The 14591-nt window shown below is 42.9% G+C and overlaps 1 protein-coding gene across 1 annotated transcript in view; it reads left to right on the forward strand.

The window, feature by feature from the left end:
* Nucleotides 1-14591, forward strand: part of IQCH (IQ motif containing H) — a 69573-nt gene that overhangs the window by 33882 nt on the left and 21100 nt on the right. The window contains exons 9-10 of the mRNA XM_063142665.1: nt 8593-8713; nt 10331-10617. Coding sequence (XP_062998735.1) covers nt 8593-8713; nt 10331-10617 — 408 coding nt within the window. The remainder of the gene's footprint in view (nt 1-8592; nt 8714-10330; nt 10618-14591) is intronic.

Raw genomic sequence — 14591 nt, forward strand, 5'->3', positions numbered from 1 at the left:
GAAGGCTTAGACCAAGGACCAGAGTGATATGGGCCCACTCATTTTGCACTGCATCTCCGGAGTGAATACACTGCCCTATGGTGTTCTTTACATAGGGGTGCTACTATAGACAGAACAGAGAGCCGGTGTGGTGCAGTGGCTAGAGTATTAGACTGGGACTTGGGAGACCCAGGTTCTAGTCCCCACTTGACCAAAAAGCTCACTGCTTGACTTCAGGCCTGTCACTGACTCTCAGGCTAACCTACCTCACAGGGTTGTTGTGGGAATAAAATGGAGAGGAGGACCATGCAAACCACGTTGGGTTCCTTGCAAGAGGAAAGCAGGTGGGATATAAATGTAATAATAAAGAAATAAAGCAGGGAGAAAGAGCATAAGAAATGCAATAAAACTCGTTGAGAGCATCTTTACCCCCCCACCTTTCAGAAAATATCTGGCTATTTCTCACCTTTACATTCAGCTCTGTCTTCTAATAGAAACCAATCTTTTGTATTTAGAAATTAATTGCAGTCTCCGTTGAGTATTGCCACTGAGTGCAGAGGATTAAAATCTTCCTTTGTTACTGAGTGCTCTTGTAATGCTTCTGCGTTTAGACATCAAAGCATTAGTTTATGAGCACAGGCATGCTTTAATGTCCTATTACAGTATGGAGACCTGCTTCTTTCGATAATGAAGACATTGTGTCATCGGCTTAAGCTGCCACGTACCAAGCATATGCTGGCAGGTTATTAAAAAATTCAGCTTCATGATGAAAGACTATCCTGCAGGCTAGGAGTACATGGCAAAAGACTCTCCATTCCAGTAGAGTTATTAGAAACAAGAATATGACTCTAAGCACTAAATTATGTTAATACTTACAAATAGCATCATTTGCATAGCAGTTTATGACATGATCCCAAGGTTTTTCCTTCATTGGTATGTAGTAGGGCAACCGATTAAACATAATGCAGTTTACAGGAGTTCATACTGAGTGTCTCTATTTCATTTAAAAAATGGAGTCCAATTGTTGGATCCTCCACACAGGATGACGACCATCCTGTCTAGGACATGCACTTCCTTGGCTTCGCCATCTGGAATTTCCTGTGGTCCAGGAGGCTGTGTGGCAATTCACATCTCAAGCCAGGCTCATTCAGTCCCCAGCGTTTGTGTCCCGAACGGCGAGCACTTGTTCGTTTATTTCTTATTAACGTTTGTATACCATCTTCCCTGCTAAAAAGCCATCAAGCCAGCGTACAACAATTTAAAACAATAAACCTTAAAACAATGTAGGGAGAACACGCTGCCAGTTGTTTTTTTAGGAACCATTGATTGACTAACTTTTGGTGAAATGTACTTCTCAACTCCTATTGGGATAAAATGAGACAGTTGGGCACAAAACACAAGGAGGGTCATAGTATCATAGAATCATAGAATAGCAGAGTTGGAAGGGGCCTACAAGGCCATCGAGTCCAACCCCCTGCTCAATGCAGGAATCCACTCTCCTAAAGCATCCCTGACAGAGGGTTGTCCAGCTGCCTCTTGAAGGACTCTAGTGTGGGAGAGCCCACCACCTCCCTAGGTAGCTGATTCCACCGTCGCACTGCTCTAACAGTCAGGAAGTTTTTCCTGATGTCCAGCTGGAATCTGGCTTCCTTTAACTTGAGCCTGTTATTCCGTGTCCTGCACTCTGGGAGGATCGAGAAGGGATCCTGGCCCTCCTCTGTGTGACAACCTTTTAAGTATTTGAAGAGTGCTATCATGTCTCCCTTCAATCTTCTCTTCTCCAGGCTAAACATGCCCAGTTCTTTCAGTCTCTCTTCATAGGGCTTTGTTTCCAGACCCCTGATCCTCCTGGTTGCCCTCCTCTGAACACGCTCCCATTTTTAGAAGAAACACACAGTTTATGAAAAGCTGTGGACTTCCTTTGTGAAAGATGAACTGTCTTTGAGAGAACTCAGAGCAGTAGGAATTGGAGTCCCAACAGCAGATGCTTGAATCAAGCGACAGGGGACGGGCATCCCTTTCATGCCCTTCTTTGTGAACTTTCCAGAGGCATCTGGACGGCCACATCTGGAAACAGAATGATGGACCAGATAGACCCTTGGTCTGATCCAGCAAGGCCATTGTTACATCCTTATGGTATGAAAGCCATTATTTCATTTTCAGGCCCCACCTTCAGCAATTTGTCCTGCGTATAGGAGTTTCAATGTTCACATGGAGCTCTTCTGCCTATAAGAGGTGGCCCCATTCATTTCAGTGTAGACAGCAAATTACTATGTGGTCCTACCCAATTCCCAGTGCTCCTGAGCATTACTGTTGATGAATACGGACACACCTCAACTATGAGACCATCATGCCTTGGCCGTCTGTCTCCAACCATGCTGAACTCTGCTGAGAGCCAAGTGCAGCTCTAAATTACGGGCATGTGTGAAGAGTCTTCACCAGCGTGGCTTCTCCACCAACCTAGATATTTCCTTCTGGAAGCACTGGGCTAGTCTCCTCACTCCAATTCATACAGTCAGTTCCTGAACTGCGTGTGGACCCCCTCTCCCCTGACGCTTGGGGAAAGGGGGACGATGTGCCTTCAGCTCCAGCCGGTGTCACAACTGATGTTTCATGAGATGCTGCTCGTGTGTGCAAAGGAAACGAATTATTGGTACAGGGTGTCTCTATAATTGTTAAATAGAAAATCCTCTAGCCAGATTGTGGTCTGAAATAAACAAACATCATTGCTGCAGTAGTATTTTGATAGCTGCTTCTGAATGTCATGTAGCTTAATAGTGGATGGTAAAATTATATTGGTTAACAGAAGAGGCCTCCACTAGTCTCTAAACTATATAGCTGTCAACGGGATCTCATGTTGTGTTTACCTATTACATCAGAGAACAAGCTGTGATGCTGTTGCTCAGCTGGGTATTATATTTAATGCGGCTACTGGCGTTTGGGTTTCAGGTGATTCCCTGATTCCTTAATAAAATAACAAGGCACAACAATTATGTCCCTTGGTTAAATTCCTAGGACCTACAATAATCAGATATGCAAGCTGTTGGTTTGCATGTCCTATTGATTTAATATTCTTCTAATCAGTACATAAAGCTATGGGCCTGCGGTGTTAATTTTTCATATGCTTACAAAGCACCCTTTGATTTTCTGTCACGCGTTAATTACAGCGTTTTGCCATTAAATAGGAAGCTTTGTGTAAACTAATTACTAGGTAATCATTGTCTACCGCGAGCCGTGCTGTTTGGTACCTTTTATTTTATTCCGTGAAAATGCAAGGATCTCACAGTCTGGAACCACTATACCTTCCAGCCATTAGCTCTCACTAATTCATAGCATTATTGTGTTAAGATTGTAGGAGTTGTAATTGTTGTGGTATCAGTGCTGTTAATTACCGGAGTAAACAGTTGAAATGGTGCCAAGGTCTATTGTACAAAGCAGAGAAAAGGAGGTTTAAATGTTACTTCCACCATCTGGGGACTGAAGTCTTTGCAAATGCTACAAAACAGCAGCAAGGCAATATCAGAGCTTCAAGCTTCAGGGTTTTAGGCCATATGGATTCAGAATATTTTGAATCAATTGAATTTAACTGCCAGTTTTTAGCAATAACCGCGCGGAGATGAAGAGGATAAAACAAGATCAGGAAAGAAAATCTGGAATTCGTTAGTGTTATCACATGCCATAAAATGTCTCCGTAGATTATATTAAAATGTTTATTTTGCTAAATTCAAGGAAGCAGAGAGAGGCTAAAAATGAATACAGATTTAACTGTGTGTTGTTTTGTTTTTTCTTTCTCTTTTTGGGTAAATAATTTCAACAGTTAACATGAGGTTCCTGTGAATTTCTGCAGACTTTTGATTGATTGATTATTGTAATTGTGTTTTACAATTTGTAGACTTCTTTGCTTTACAGGAGTAAAAAAAAAGAGAGGGAGAGAGAGCACAGCAACATGAAAAAAAGCAAAAAACAAAAATGTGCTTTAAAAATGAAAGTGCTGGGGACATTGCCTGAAATAAGATTTTGCTTTTGGCCCAGCTTTGGGCTGCAGCAGCATGAAGAGGCTGAATCAATTGGGGTCATTTGCACAAGCCCCACTGAAGTAAATAGGGAAATTTGCAGGGCTATATATGTCCAAACGTAAAGAACTTGCCATTTTCTGCTTCTTTAATAAATATACATTCTAGGGCATCCGTGGAAAAGTGTATTGGTATACATATACACAACAGCTTTTGAATATGAACAGGTAGTGTAGTTTCCTACAAATGCAAGTTAAGAGCAAGATACCTTTCCCTGAAGCCACATTTGCTGGTTAAAGAAAAATGCTTTAGACACTATTAGGGAAATAAAGGAAGTCCAACCAGCTCTGCAAGCAATTATGGCTTAATTTTAAGTACAATGGCAAAATATACTGCGTAGACCAATTGCTATGCCAAAAATAAAATAAAAACTAGCAACAGCAGAACGACTTGATAACATCGTTATTAGCTCAATTAGATTAACCCGCCACTGAATATAAATGCATGTCATTACTTTGGATTTCTGCAAAGTCGTCGCTGTGTGTAGGTGTGGGTGATGTTCCCAGCATGCAGCCTTAAAAGAAATGCTCCAGTTTTATTTATTTATTTATTTATTTATTTGTTTGTTTTTAATATCCCCCCACATACAGAAAAAGATGCCCCTGTGGTCCCTCTATGGATGATTCAGGGGGCTTGAGTGGGGAGAGGGGGGCATTCTTTCCCTCGCTCCTAGTTGGTTGGTTTTCATTGGCTTGTTAACAGACGTTGACGTGGTTCAGGCACAAGGCAAACCTGAGATTTTAAATGGAGAGATCACAAGCACTGCGTTCCACAATAAAGTTTGGAGCTGTGTGGGGACTGTTTGGGGCTAGAACAATGTTCTCTGGGCTTTGTGTATGCCGCCAGATTCAGGAAGAAAAAGGATGGCTTAATCTGTGCGTACTGAAATCCTCAGCAAGCACAGTGAGCCGGAAGAGAATAGCACGACCCATGTGGTGTGGAAAAACAGGAACAGCAGTTTAAGTGGTGGAAAGTTGAAAGAGGGCTAACCTCCTTGTTCTAATCGCCGAGGCCCAGTGTCTGCCTCATGGTCCGCTATTGAAGCGCAACATATGTGTCTCCGTTTGACAAAGGCCCTCTTCATCCCCAAGCAGCCCTCGGCCTGTGCACCGATCCAGAGCGAAGGGCCGTGGTAATGAGGGACAGGCCTCTCAAGAAGCAGAGAGGAGATAATACCGCCTAAGCGGAGAATTCTGTGGAGTGTTCTCGCCATTCAACGTAATGCAAGGCGCTACCCTGGCGAATCACTTGCCATCCAGCTGAAATGGGCCATTAGGTATCGAGGAAAATTGTCTTTTGCTACTTTCGGCAGATGGAGCAAATATTTTACAAAGCCATTTTACATACAAAAACCATTTGCATGACTTGGTAATGGCAGCTGTTTTACATGATGTTACCTTCCAAAAGAATGTCTCTCATGAACGGCAAAATCGGGACTTTTTTAATTTTAAAATTTGCAGTAGCACGCTCAAGCATTCAGCCCTAAAAGCGGCATTTGAATTCTAAGTAAGTGTGGCAGGCAATTGATTGCTTCCAAAAATATTTCCAGCATTTTCAAACTATCTTTTGAATAGTTTGCAGCTCCAGAGAGTAACAAAAAATGAACAACAAAACAAAGTCTGAAGTACTTGCTAAACATTGGATGGTGTGTGCATGTATAGACAAGGGAAAACCCACCAGCATTTGCATTTTAGTCTGCCTCATGGGTTTAGTAAGATGTTTCTTAAATGCAACGGCTCAAACTGTTAGGAACTGAACTTTTTAGTTTTGGGTTTATTGGGGTTTTTTTGTTTTTTAAAACTAAGTAGTTTTTCACTTCTTTGGTTTCTTAAACAGTGGGAAGGACTTAGAAACTGGGAGGTGAAAATGTACAGCCACTCCCATCTCTCTCCACTTTGTACTTCCAGTGGAGGAGTCCTTGCTTATGAATAGTCAGGCTACGTTTTCATTTAATTTGTTCAGCGCACGACCATCACCTTTCAAGGACCTCAGAGCAGTGTACATGGGCATTTCCTTTTATATCCTCACAATGACCCTGTAAGGTAGGTTGGATGAGAGCTAGTGACTCGTTCAAGACCATCATAGCAGAGTGGGGATTTGAACCCAGATCTCCCTGGTCCAAGTCCAACATTCTTTTCACTCTACTGTCTTGAATAAATTAGTTTGTCTCACAGGAAGGAGCATCAAGACTGATTCATGCTAGGTAGCCAACATGCAATACTATATATTGCAAGAATCTGATTTTTTTTCCTGATTAGAAACAAATGTATGCATTGGGATCCAGCCAGGAGTGACTAGATGGAACGGCTGTATCTAGTTCGATGAAAATACAACCAGAGCAACTGAATGGTGCATATTGATTTGTAAATAGAGCATCTCGCTAGCGTTAATCAATGAAGAGAAAATTTCTGTGGACCAAGCAATCCTCCCCTTCCCCCATATGGGAAATCATTAGTTCTCACTGGTTCTCAAATTAGTTATACATGAAAGAAAAGCACAGACCATTCATTCTTCCCTCTCTTGTCTATATGATACCTTTTAGCCAGTTCAATGCTACTGCCTTGGCATTGGAATCTATATCCTATTAGTGAATTCCATCTCAGTGTACAGATAGCCCTGCATGCTTGCCAGTTGTAACTGTGGGCACAAGTAGCTCTTGCAGGCTCAGGCAGGGGCTTTCTGTACACGTGGTCCCGTCTTAAGAATGTAATGTTTCAACCATACATTTTTCAAAGGCTTTCAAAACCTCACAGTATCTACTGGATCACTCATATCAACCTCAAAGAACTCCAAAAAGCTGATGGGGTAAGACTTCTCTTTGCAGAAGCTGTCCTGATTTTTCATCAGCACGACTTATTCTTCTATATGTCTAACAATGTTAGTATTACTCATGTTTTCTACTAGTTTACCTGGCATGAGAGGTAGACAGAATGCTCTATTGTTTTGTGGAATGTTCCCTCTGCCACAATCTCAAATACTTTAAATAAATGTAAATAAATAAATAAATAAAATGATTGGAAGCCCCAAATAACTGAGCCAAGCCACATGCTGCCGGGGGAAAATAGTTTATTTCCAGACTGAGGATCAACAATGCTCATTTGTGCTCAAAAATGCACGATCTGAAATTCAACAAACAAAACAAAGCAATTTTACTTTGCAGTGTGTTGTTTTGAAAATATGTTGTTTCTTTAGAGTGCTTTTCTACGCAAGGCATTTATTGTGTGCTCGTCATTCCACACTCACAATTGTTTGCAGGTTCTTTCGACGATGTCATGACTGTCCAGTTTCGCTTCTGTTTTTTTAAGAACTCTTTTAGAGCGGGGGAAAAGCAGTATTATTTGTGAAAGCAAAACAAAATGCATTTCCCCACTTGTGCAATTGCATTATTTTGCTGTACCACAGCACCACCTACAGGTTATGTAGCAAAAAAAGCAGGAAAGGAAAAGCTCTTTGTGTAGAGCTCAGAGCTCAATTCTGCGAGGAAACTGGTAGTAGATACATAAACAACCTGGAGTAGAAACATTTATACAGTGTATTAGATACACTATATCCCAGAGCCGTTAAAATGAAAAGAAACCCCTGTTTACCAAGGAGAAGAAATGACTGTGATGCTTCACTAGTCCATTCCTAGTCAAGAGGAACACGAATAGAGTTCCAGGATTGTTGTGTGCAGTGGGCAATTGGTCCTCTTTTGGAGCATGGGACATTTCCAATTTCAAGGGGTCATGAAGCAGAAGGAAAGAGGCCCAAGGGACATGAGGAAGTAATCGTGAAGTAGTGAGAGAAGAGCAGCAACCTGGAGTTTCATATATACAGAGTCCCTGTGTGCTACGTGCTTGCTCAGCTCTCAGATGTTTTGGCGTAGGAGAGGCTATGTGGTGTGAAGTCTGGATTTCTTTGTTTCCAATATTGTGCAGATCTGTGGTTTGGGATAGTCCTAATGAAGCTCTCCCAATTATATTCCTACTCATCTGGCATTGCCCCTAGATTCTCCTAAATACTCTTTGACTTAGGATCATTTTGTTACCTGATTCATGTAGGATCACAGCCAAGGATGTTAAGTCAGAGCCAGACTAAAGACGTCCAGTAGCCAAGCCAGAGGCTAAGGTCAAAAGCGTACTCAGTAGCCCAATAGAGATCCATTTCAGGCCCTCAGGATAGAGTGGGGAAATCCCTTTCGATAAAGAGCTAATTAATGGATTTTTAAAAAAACATTACTAGTTATTGTTACTCATGGTAGACCAATGCAAATAGTTCTAATCTGTCACCTTCCTTTTTTTGAAAATTAAACTTTCTGCTTAAAATATGAATAATGGAAGAAATGGTTGAAAGAAAGACATCTTTCAGGGGTGGGGGAATGCTCAGATACATGAAAGAGGAGGGAGAAAAAAAGATAAGGGAAACATTTAAAAAAGACTTTCTGGCTGTGGTTAAACAGTAACCACACTGCCTGTTGGAGGCCTGGTTTTTAATCACCCCACAAGCAGTTTTCATTTCTGCAGTAAAATTGCTTGTGGTTCTATTTAATTTGTTTCTGCAGGAACCAGCTTTGGCGAAGATCTCCCAGGAGCTGCCGGGCCTTTTAGCACAGCACGCTCAGGCTGTCAATGAGAAACGATTTCCTACATGGGGAAAATTCCTCCAAATGTTTGTGAGTCAAGGTAAATAAGACTGCTAAGTTCCTGCTAAGTGCTATAAGGGATAATTATATCACCGGCACTTTGTTCTCATTCATTGGGATATTTCTCCACCCACTTTCATTTCCTCATTACAGATTTTAACTGTTTAAGAATGAAATACAGGCAGCCATCTTTGCTCTTGCCAAGTTTGGACAGGCTTTGCCTGGTTGCTGGAAAGGGTATTTATTTATTTATTTATTTATTTATAGGCCTCCTTTCATCCAGAGATATCAGGACAGTTAATTCTTGCAATAAACAAATCTGGTAGAAATTCTGCACAATGGAATTGAGCGAGCTGGTGAACACATTATGCAAATCTGTATATCTTTCCCTTATTTTTCATTATTTTCTGTCCTTTCGTTAGCAACTCAACTTTTGGCTAGTCTGATACGGGAGGAGCAAGGAGCTATGCAGAGCACTGAGGCCTCGTGCCCTGACTACTGGAAATTCTGTGTAGCTCCTTTTTCTGGCTTCTGAAACGTTAATCAGACCTTTTTGAGCATAATTTTGCAGCCATAAGGATTCGGAACTTGAAGCTGAGCTTCTCAAGTTCAACACAGGCACGTGTAATGACAGAAGAGCTGGAAAAAGTAGAAAAGTAGAAAATGTCATGCCAACATGACAAGGGGCTGAACCAGCTCCCCTATGAGGAAAGGTTGCAACATTTGGGGCTCTTTAGCTTAGAATTCTATGATTCTGTGAACCCTTATGAAACTCAGTGGTGGGAGATTCAGGATATACATATGAAGAGATACTTCTCCACATAGCTTAACTATGCAATTCACTTCCATAAGGTGTAGTGATGACCACCAACTTGGACAGCTTTAAAAAGGGATTAGGCAAATTCATGGAGAAGGCCATCAATGGTTACTACTCATGAATGGCTACGTATTACTTCCAGTATCAGAAACAGTATGTCTGTCGCCCAATGCCAGTTGCTGGGAACCATGAGCAGGAGAGTGCTGCTTGTGGGCCACTGTGAGAACAGGATGCTGGACTAGGCAGGTCTTCAGTCTGATACAGCAGCACGGCTCTTCTCATGCCAAGGATTGCATATTTATTTATTTATTTATTACATGTTTATGCCACCCCTCTCTAACAAGCTCTAGTTGTTGTTATGACCATTCCGTTATATCTTCTGGGTAATCTTGATCTAGTGCTGACTGCTTCATGCACAAAACTATACCTTTCCACATAATACTTCTATATAACAACGAATAAGCCCTTCCAGGTTGCATAGGAGGCTAGCAAATTACTCCCCTTGTAACCATAATCACTAATAGAAATGCAGTTCATTTCATGTTTATTTATTACATTTATATCCCACCGTTTTTCCTTCCAAGGAACCCAAGGCGATGTACATAATCCTCCTCTCTTCCTCTCCATTTTATTTGAAGTCACGGTCTGTAGGTCTTTTAAATCAGGACCTTCCACAATACTATAGGGTTTGAACTTATACATATTTGGAAGCCAACTCCTTTCTCAGGTGTTGGGATAATAGTTATTAGAAATTACTAGAAATAGCTTTGTGCAGGTGCTTCATTCCTACGCACAATGAGCCAGGTGTTCTTGGCTTGACAGTGACTTCTCTCTCTCTAGGAGGAATCATAGAAGCCTTCCCACCTTCAGACAGTGTCACGAATCTCACCGTGGATATGCTAATAGACCCAACGGGAGAGATCACGATTGTTTCCTGTGGAGACCAGTTCCATGCCGACGGTCCTTTGCGGTCTTCAGGAACCACCCTTCCTCAGTGTTCTGTTGAACCACGGGTCCTGAACTTGCTGTGCTTTAAGATTGGAGAGGCCTGCAAATCCAGGGGAGTGGTCGGTTACTTTTCCATTGACTTTGCGACATTTATCCACCCCCAAACAATGGGGCAGCAGGTGAGCCAGTGACGCTTCATTCCAGGAGTGGGCGAGGTCAAAGCAAAGTTCAGTTTTATGCATGTCTACTTGCGTTTAAGTTCCAGTGTAACAGCTTTTGGGTATACAAACCACAGCTGAATTCAGTGTAGGTAGTTTCGGGTGAAATCTTTTTTAAAAACCAGAAGGATTGGGCTGAGTTTACACTGGAATGTATTTTAGTACCTTTTTCTTCTTAGCATTTCCACCCCCAGATTTAGGCATACCGTTCCAAATTCTTGGAAAACTGGAAATGTTTGAAAACAAGACAAGGTAAGAGTTCCTCAGATCATAGAATTCGAGTGCAGACCTTTGGAGCAGCACAGGCCCAGTTAATGATATCCTGGCTGTGACCCTGAGGTTCGCAAGTGAAACTTGATGTTCATACTGTTAGGCCTTGGACCCAAAATTCTAGAGGAGGCAACCGTTCCGTATCTTTGGGCTGGCAGTGGCCCCAGCGCAACGGCCGGCCCCTTGACCTTTCTCACAATAGTGATGGCAGATCGACAGCAAAGATCTCACTTTCTCCATACTTTTATTATGCACTTTAGCTCCTCTTTTTCCCTTCCGCCTAGTTGTTCTACCTTGCAGTTTCCTACGTCTCTCAGCTTGTGCCACAACTTTAGCATTACTTAAGCCGAGTTTCCCCCCCAACTTAATTAGATATAGAGGCAATTAATGATGCCATCTGTCTTGTTGTGAGGGAGAGAGATTGCACCAAAGATTGTGCTTCTGAAAGCATTATTTTTTTGGCAAACTAGAAATCCTATTAGACTTGTTCGAACACTCTCACACTAATTTCCCAGTTCCCATTTTAGATCAGTAGCTCAAAGGCTCAAATAAATTCTCCAGAACTACTGTACATTTAGGCATCCTTCTGGAGTTATACTTTACAGAAAATAACCAATGATCTATGTTTGTTTTGCTAAACCTAAAAATTAAATATATCATTAAACATCTGTTACCAGTACAGTCAAAGAGTAGTTAAATATCTTAAAATCTGAAAAACTGTCATAGCGATATGAATCTTTTGCATAAACACAGCTGTTTATGCAGCATAAAATGGCCACATTTTTACTGGATGCTCACGATTTTGAACAATTTTGGTATAGATGAAAAATGGCAGCATTTTCAGCTGGCCTGGCTTGATTGTGCAAATGCTTGCTTGGGCTGTTGATATTATTAGAGGTACCACCAGTGAAACAGCTCGGGGTGGCTTCAGGTTTTTAAGGACCCCCCTGATACGAAACCATCCATCAGTTTCCTTAAACAGCAAAGAGTGATGGCGGTAGGTCAAAGAAACTGAGAGAACACCCAAAGCCCAGGACTCATGCAAGCAAGCCAAGCCACGTGCCACATTCTCTGTGGTATAACTAAAGACAGTGTTACCATTCTATAGGACACTTCTGTCCAGGAATAGCTTCCTTTGGCCACCTTGGTTGGCCTCTCACTCTCAGAGCCACAGCGCCTGCCCTACCTCGCCATCCTCAGGAGCTACTTCGGAAGCAGCCATAATGGGACCTGAAAGACGCACCCCTACCACCACCACCACCTTGGTAGGACATCAGGAGATGTACCTTCTGCTTAGCTCTGATGTAAGGCAGCTGCCATGGGCAGGAAGACATCTTGGGTTTGTATATTTACTGGTTGCGCTGTCTGTGTACGTGAGTGTGGAGACAGAATGGAGGCCAATGAAAAGGATCCGAATGGCAAACTGGAAATATTGGTCACGTAGAATTGTGCATGTGTTCAAGTAATTGTGATGGAAGCTACACACACACTCAGTATAGCCACCACAAAGCTGCCGTACACCAGCGTTTAAGCTTTTTGACACAAATGTGACCTGGTTGACATATTACTTTGGGTGTTGCTACCTCCCTCGTTACTTCCACACCACTCGTGTTTAGGTTCGAGAAATATGGTCGGGGTGGATCCACTCAAGAGAACATGTAAATTTGGCCTGTGTTTCACATGAATTGGCCCTTAGCTCAGACTGAATCTGCACACGGTAAAGTGACAGTCTGTCAGAATTGGGGGGTGGGTTGGGCAGATTTCTGGCCTACGGCGTTACTAGTTGTCAGTCTGATGAGGCCAACAGCAAGTAGCACATTCCAGGACAGGAAAGGGTAACATTGTAGAAACAATCACCAAAGATCAGAAGCCAGAAATAGTTGATGTCTAGGACAAGCAGGAGATCGAGTTCCAAAGGTACCAGGCAAATAATGTTGAAGGCAGGCAAGAAAGAGGTCAAATTCAAAGTGTGGCAAAAGAGAACCACGGGCATTTAGCCAGGCAGAGTCTTCTCTAGTGAGACAAATTACACTGAGGCTGGAGCTCTATAGGCCTGCTAGTTAGGGATTGGTCCTTGGGGCCAACGGTGCTGTTCCAGGTACTGGTCTCAGCCCAAGCAGGGAGGAGCGCTAGACGTGAATGTGTAGCAAGGGAAGCATAGCAAAGTCAAAGAAGTCCAAGGTCCGGTTCTGGAAATGCAAAGCAAGCAGTACCTGGATTGCTCCATGGGAAGCTCAGGCTGAAGAGTTGTACAAGTGGGCCACTCAAATGATGTTGCTTCAACTACAGGCAAACTCGGACTGAGCCTTAAACAGAGCTGAAGATCCCTGTGGCTGGCTAGCACCACCTCTTGTGGGAGAAGCCTCTTTGATTAAAGCAATCTTGCCTGCTTCAGTGGTCATTCATCCCGGAGACGTGGGGAAGTCGTGGCATGTGGCTCCGCTGGGGCTTATGGGCTGGAGCCCTCAGAGTCCGAGGATGGTAATGCAACCTCTTCAGTTCATTCAGAGGTCCGTTCTGGTCCTGAGGGCAATTCCCTCTCCTGCTCTGCTACGAACTCCAATTCCACGGCCTCGCCCCCTGCTGAGTATGTGCTCCGTCAGGTGGCAGGTCTGGAACTGCAGCCCCTGCAGCACAGGGCTCAGCCACCACGGCTTGTGGCATAGACCCAGTTCAAGGGCACCCCCACCCCGGCATGCTACATCATTTGAGCATCCCACTAATTCTAATCTATTAAGCAAATACTGCTGGAACATATGAGGGGGGGGAGGTATTAAAATGAAATCAGGACTCTTGGTGGCTTAGGCCAGGAACCTGCCCCCACTGAATTCTGACAGGGTTTACTGTGTGCATATTCAGTCTGAGCTGAGGGCCAATTCACATGGGTCATGGGCTGGATGTTCCCGCCATGGGGATCTTGTCTGGCCAAATTATAATGACTTACTCGCCTCTTGCTTAACCCTGTTAAGCTGCAGTTGTTTACAAGATCACTCAGTAATCTCCTTGATTCCTCCTCCTATGTAAAGTAAGGCAGGAAAAATTGCAGGAAGCAGACCATGTACCTTTGAAACTTTTGAGAAGCTATATATTCCCCATTTTTGTTCTCCCCTTTTCTTCTGAAGAACAGCAATGAAACTGTTCACATCCAACTTCTTTCACTGATGGATCATATTCTGGGTGTACATGAAAGATCCATTTTAAAAAATCCTAAAGAACAATTATGCAAGCAACAAAAGACCAGGCACTAGGTGTTTCCTGGGGATTAATGACCAACTTGGAGGCATTGAAGGGTCACATCAAAGTGCTGTGTACACTCTTTGCACTTTCTTGCAATTAAAATCCACTCCAAGGACTGTGATGTCCATATGATGATTTACAATTTTATAGGTATCAAGGAGAATTCTGCTGTTGCAAAATTCAGATGTGAAATGTGTTTGCCTTGTATGAGTCCCTCTCTGAGGAATGTCTCAGACATTGAGGAGAATAGATTCCGGACTCCAGCCTCCAGGCAGGAGGAATAGCACACCTCTTTTGTAATGGTTGTCCAGAAGAGAAGGTGAAAGGGAGAGAACCCACTTCAACACTGCATCCTTCCTGCTGGACTGGGTATCCAGGTTTCAAAAGAGGGAGGGAAGGAGATGATGGACAGGTTACAAAAGAATAAT

Source organism: Elgaria multicarinata, chromosome 16 (genome assembly GCF_023053635.1).
Source record: "Elgaria multicarinata webbii isolate HBS135686 ecotype San Diego chromosome 16, rElgMul1.1.pri, whole genome shotgun sequence".
Lineage (NCBI taxonomy): Eukaryota > Metazoa > Chordata > Lepidosauria > Squamata > Anguidae > Elgaria > Elgaria multicarinata.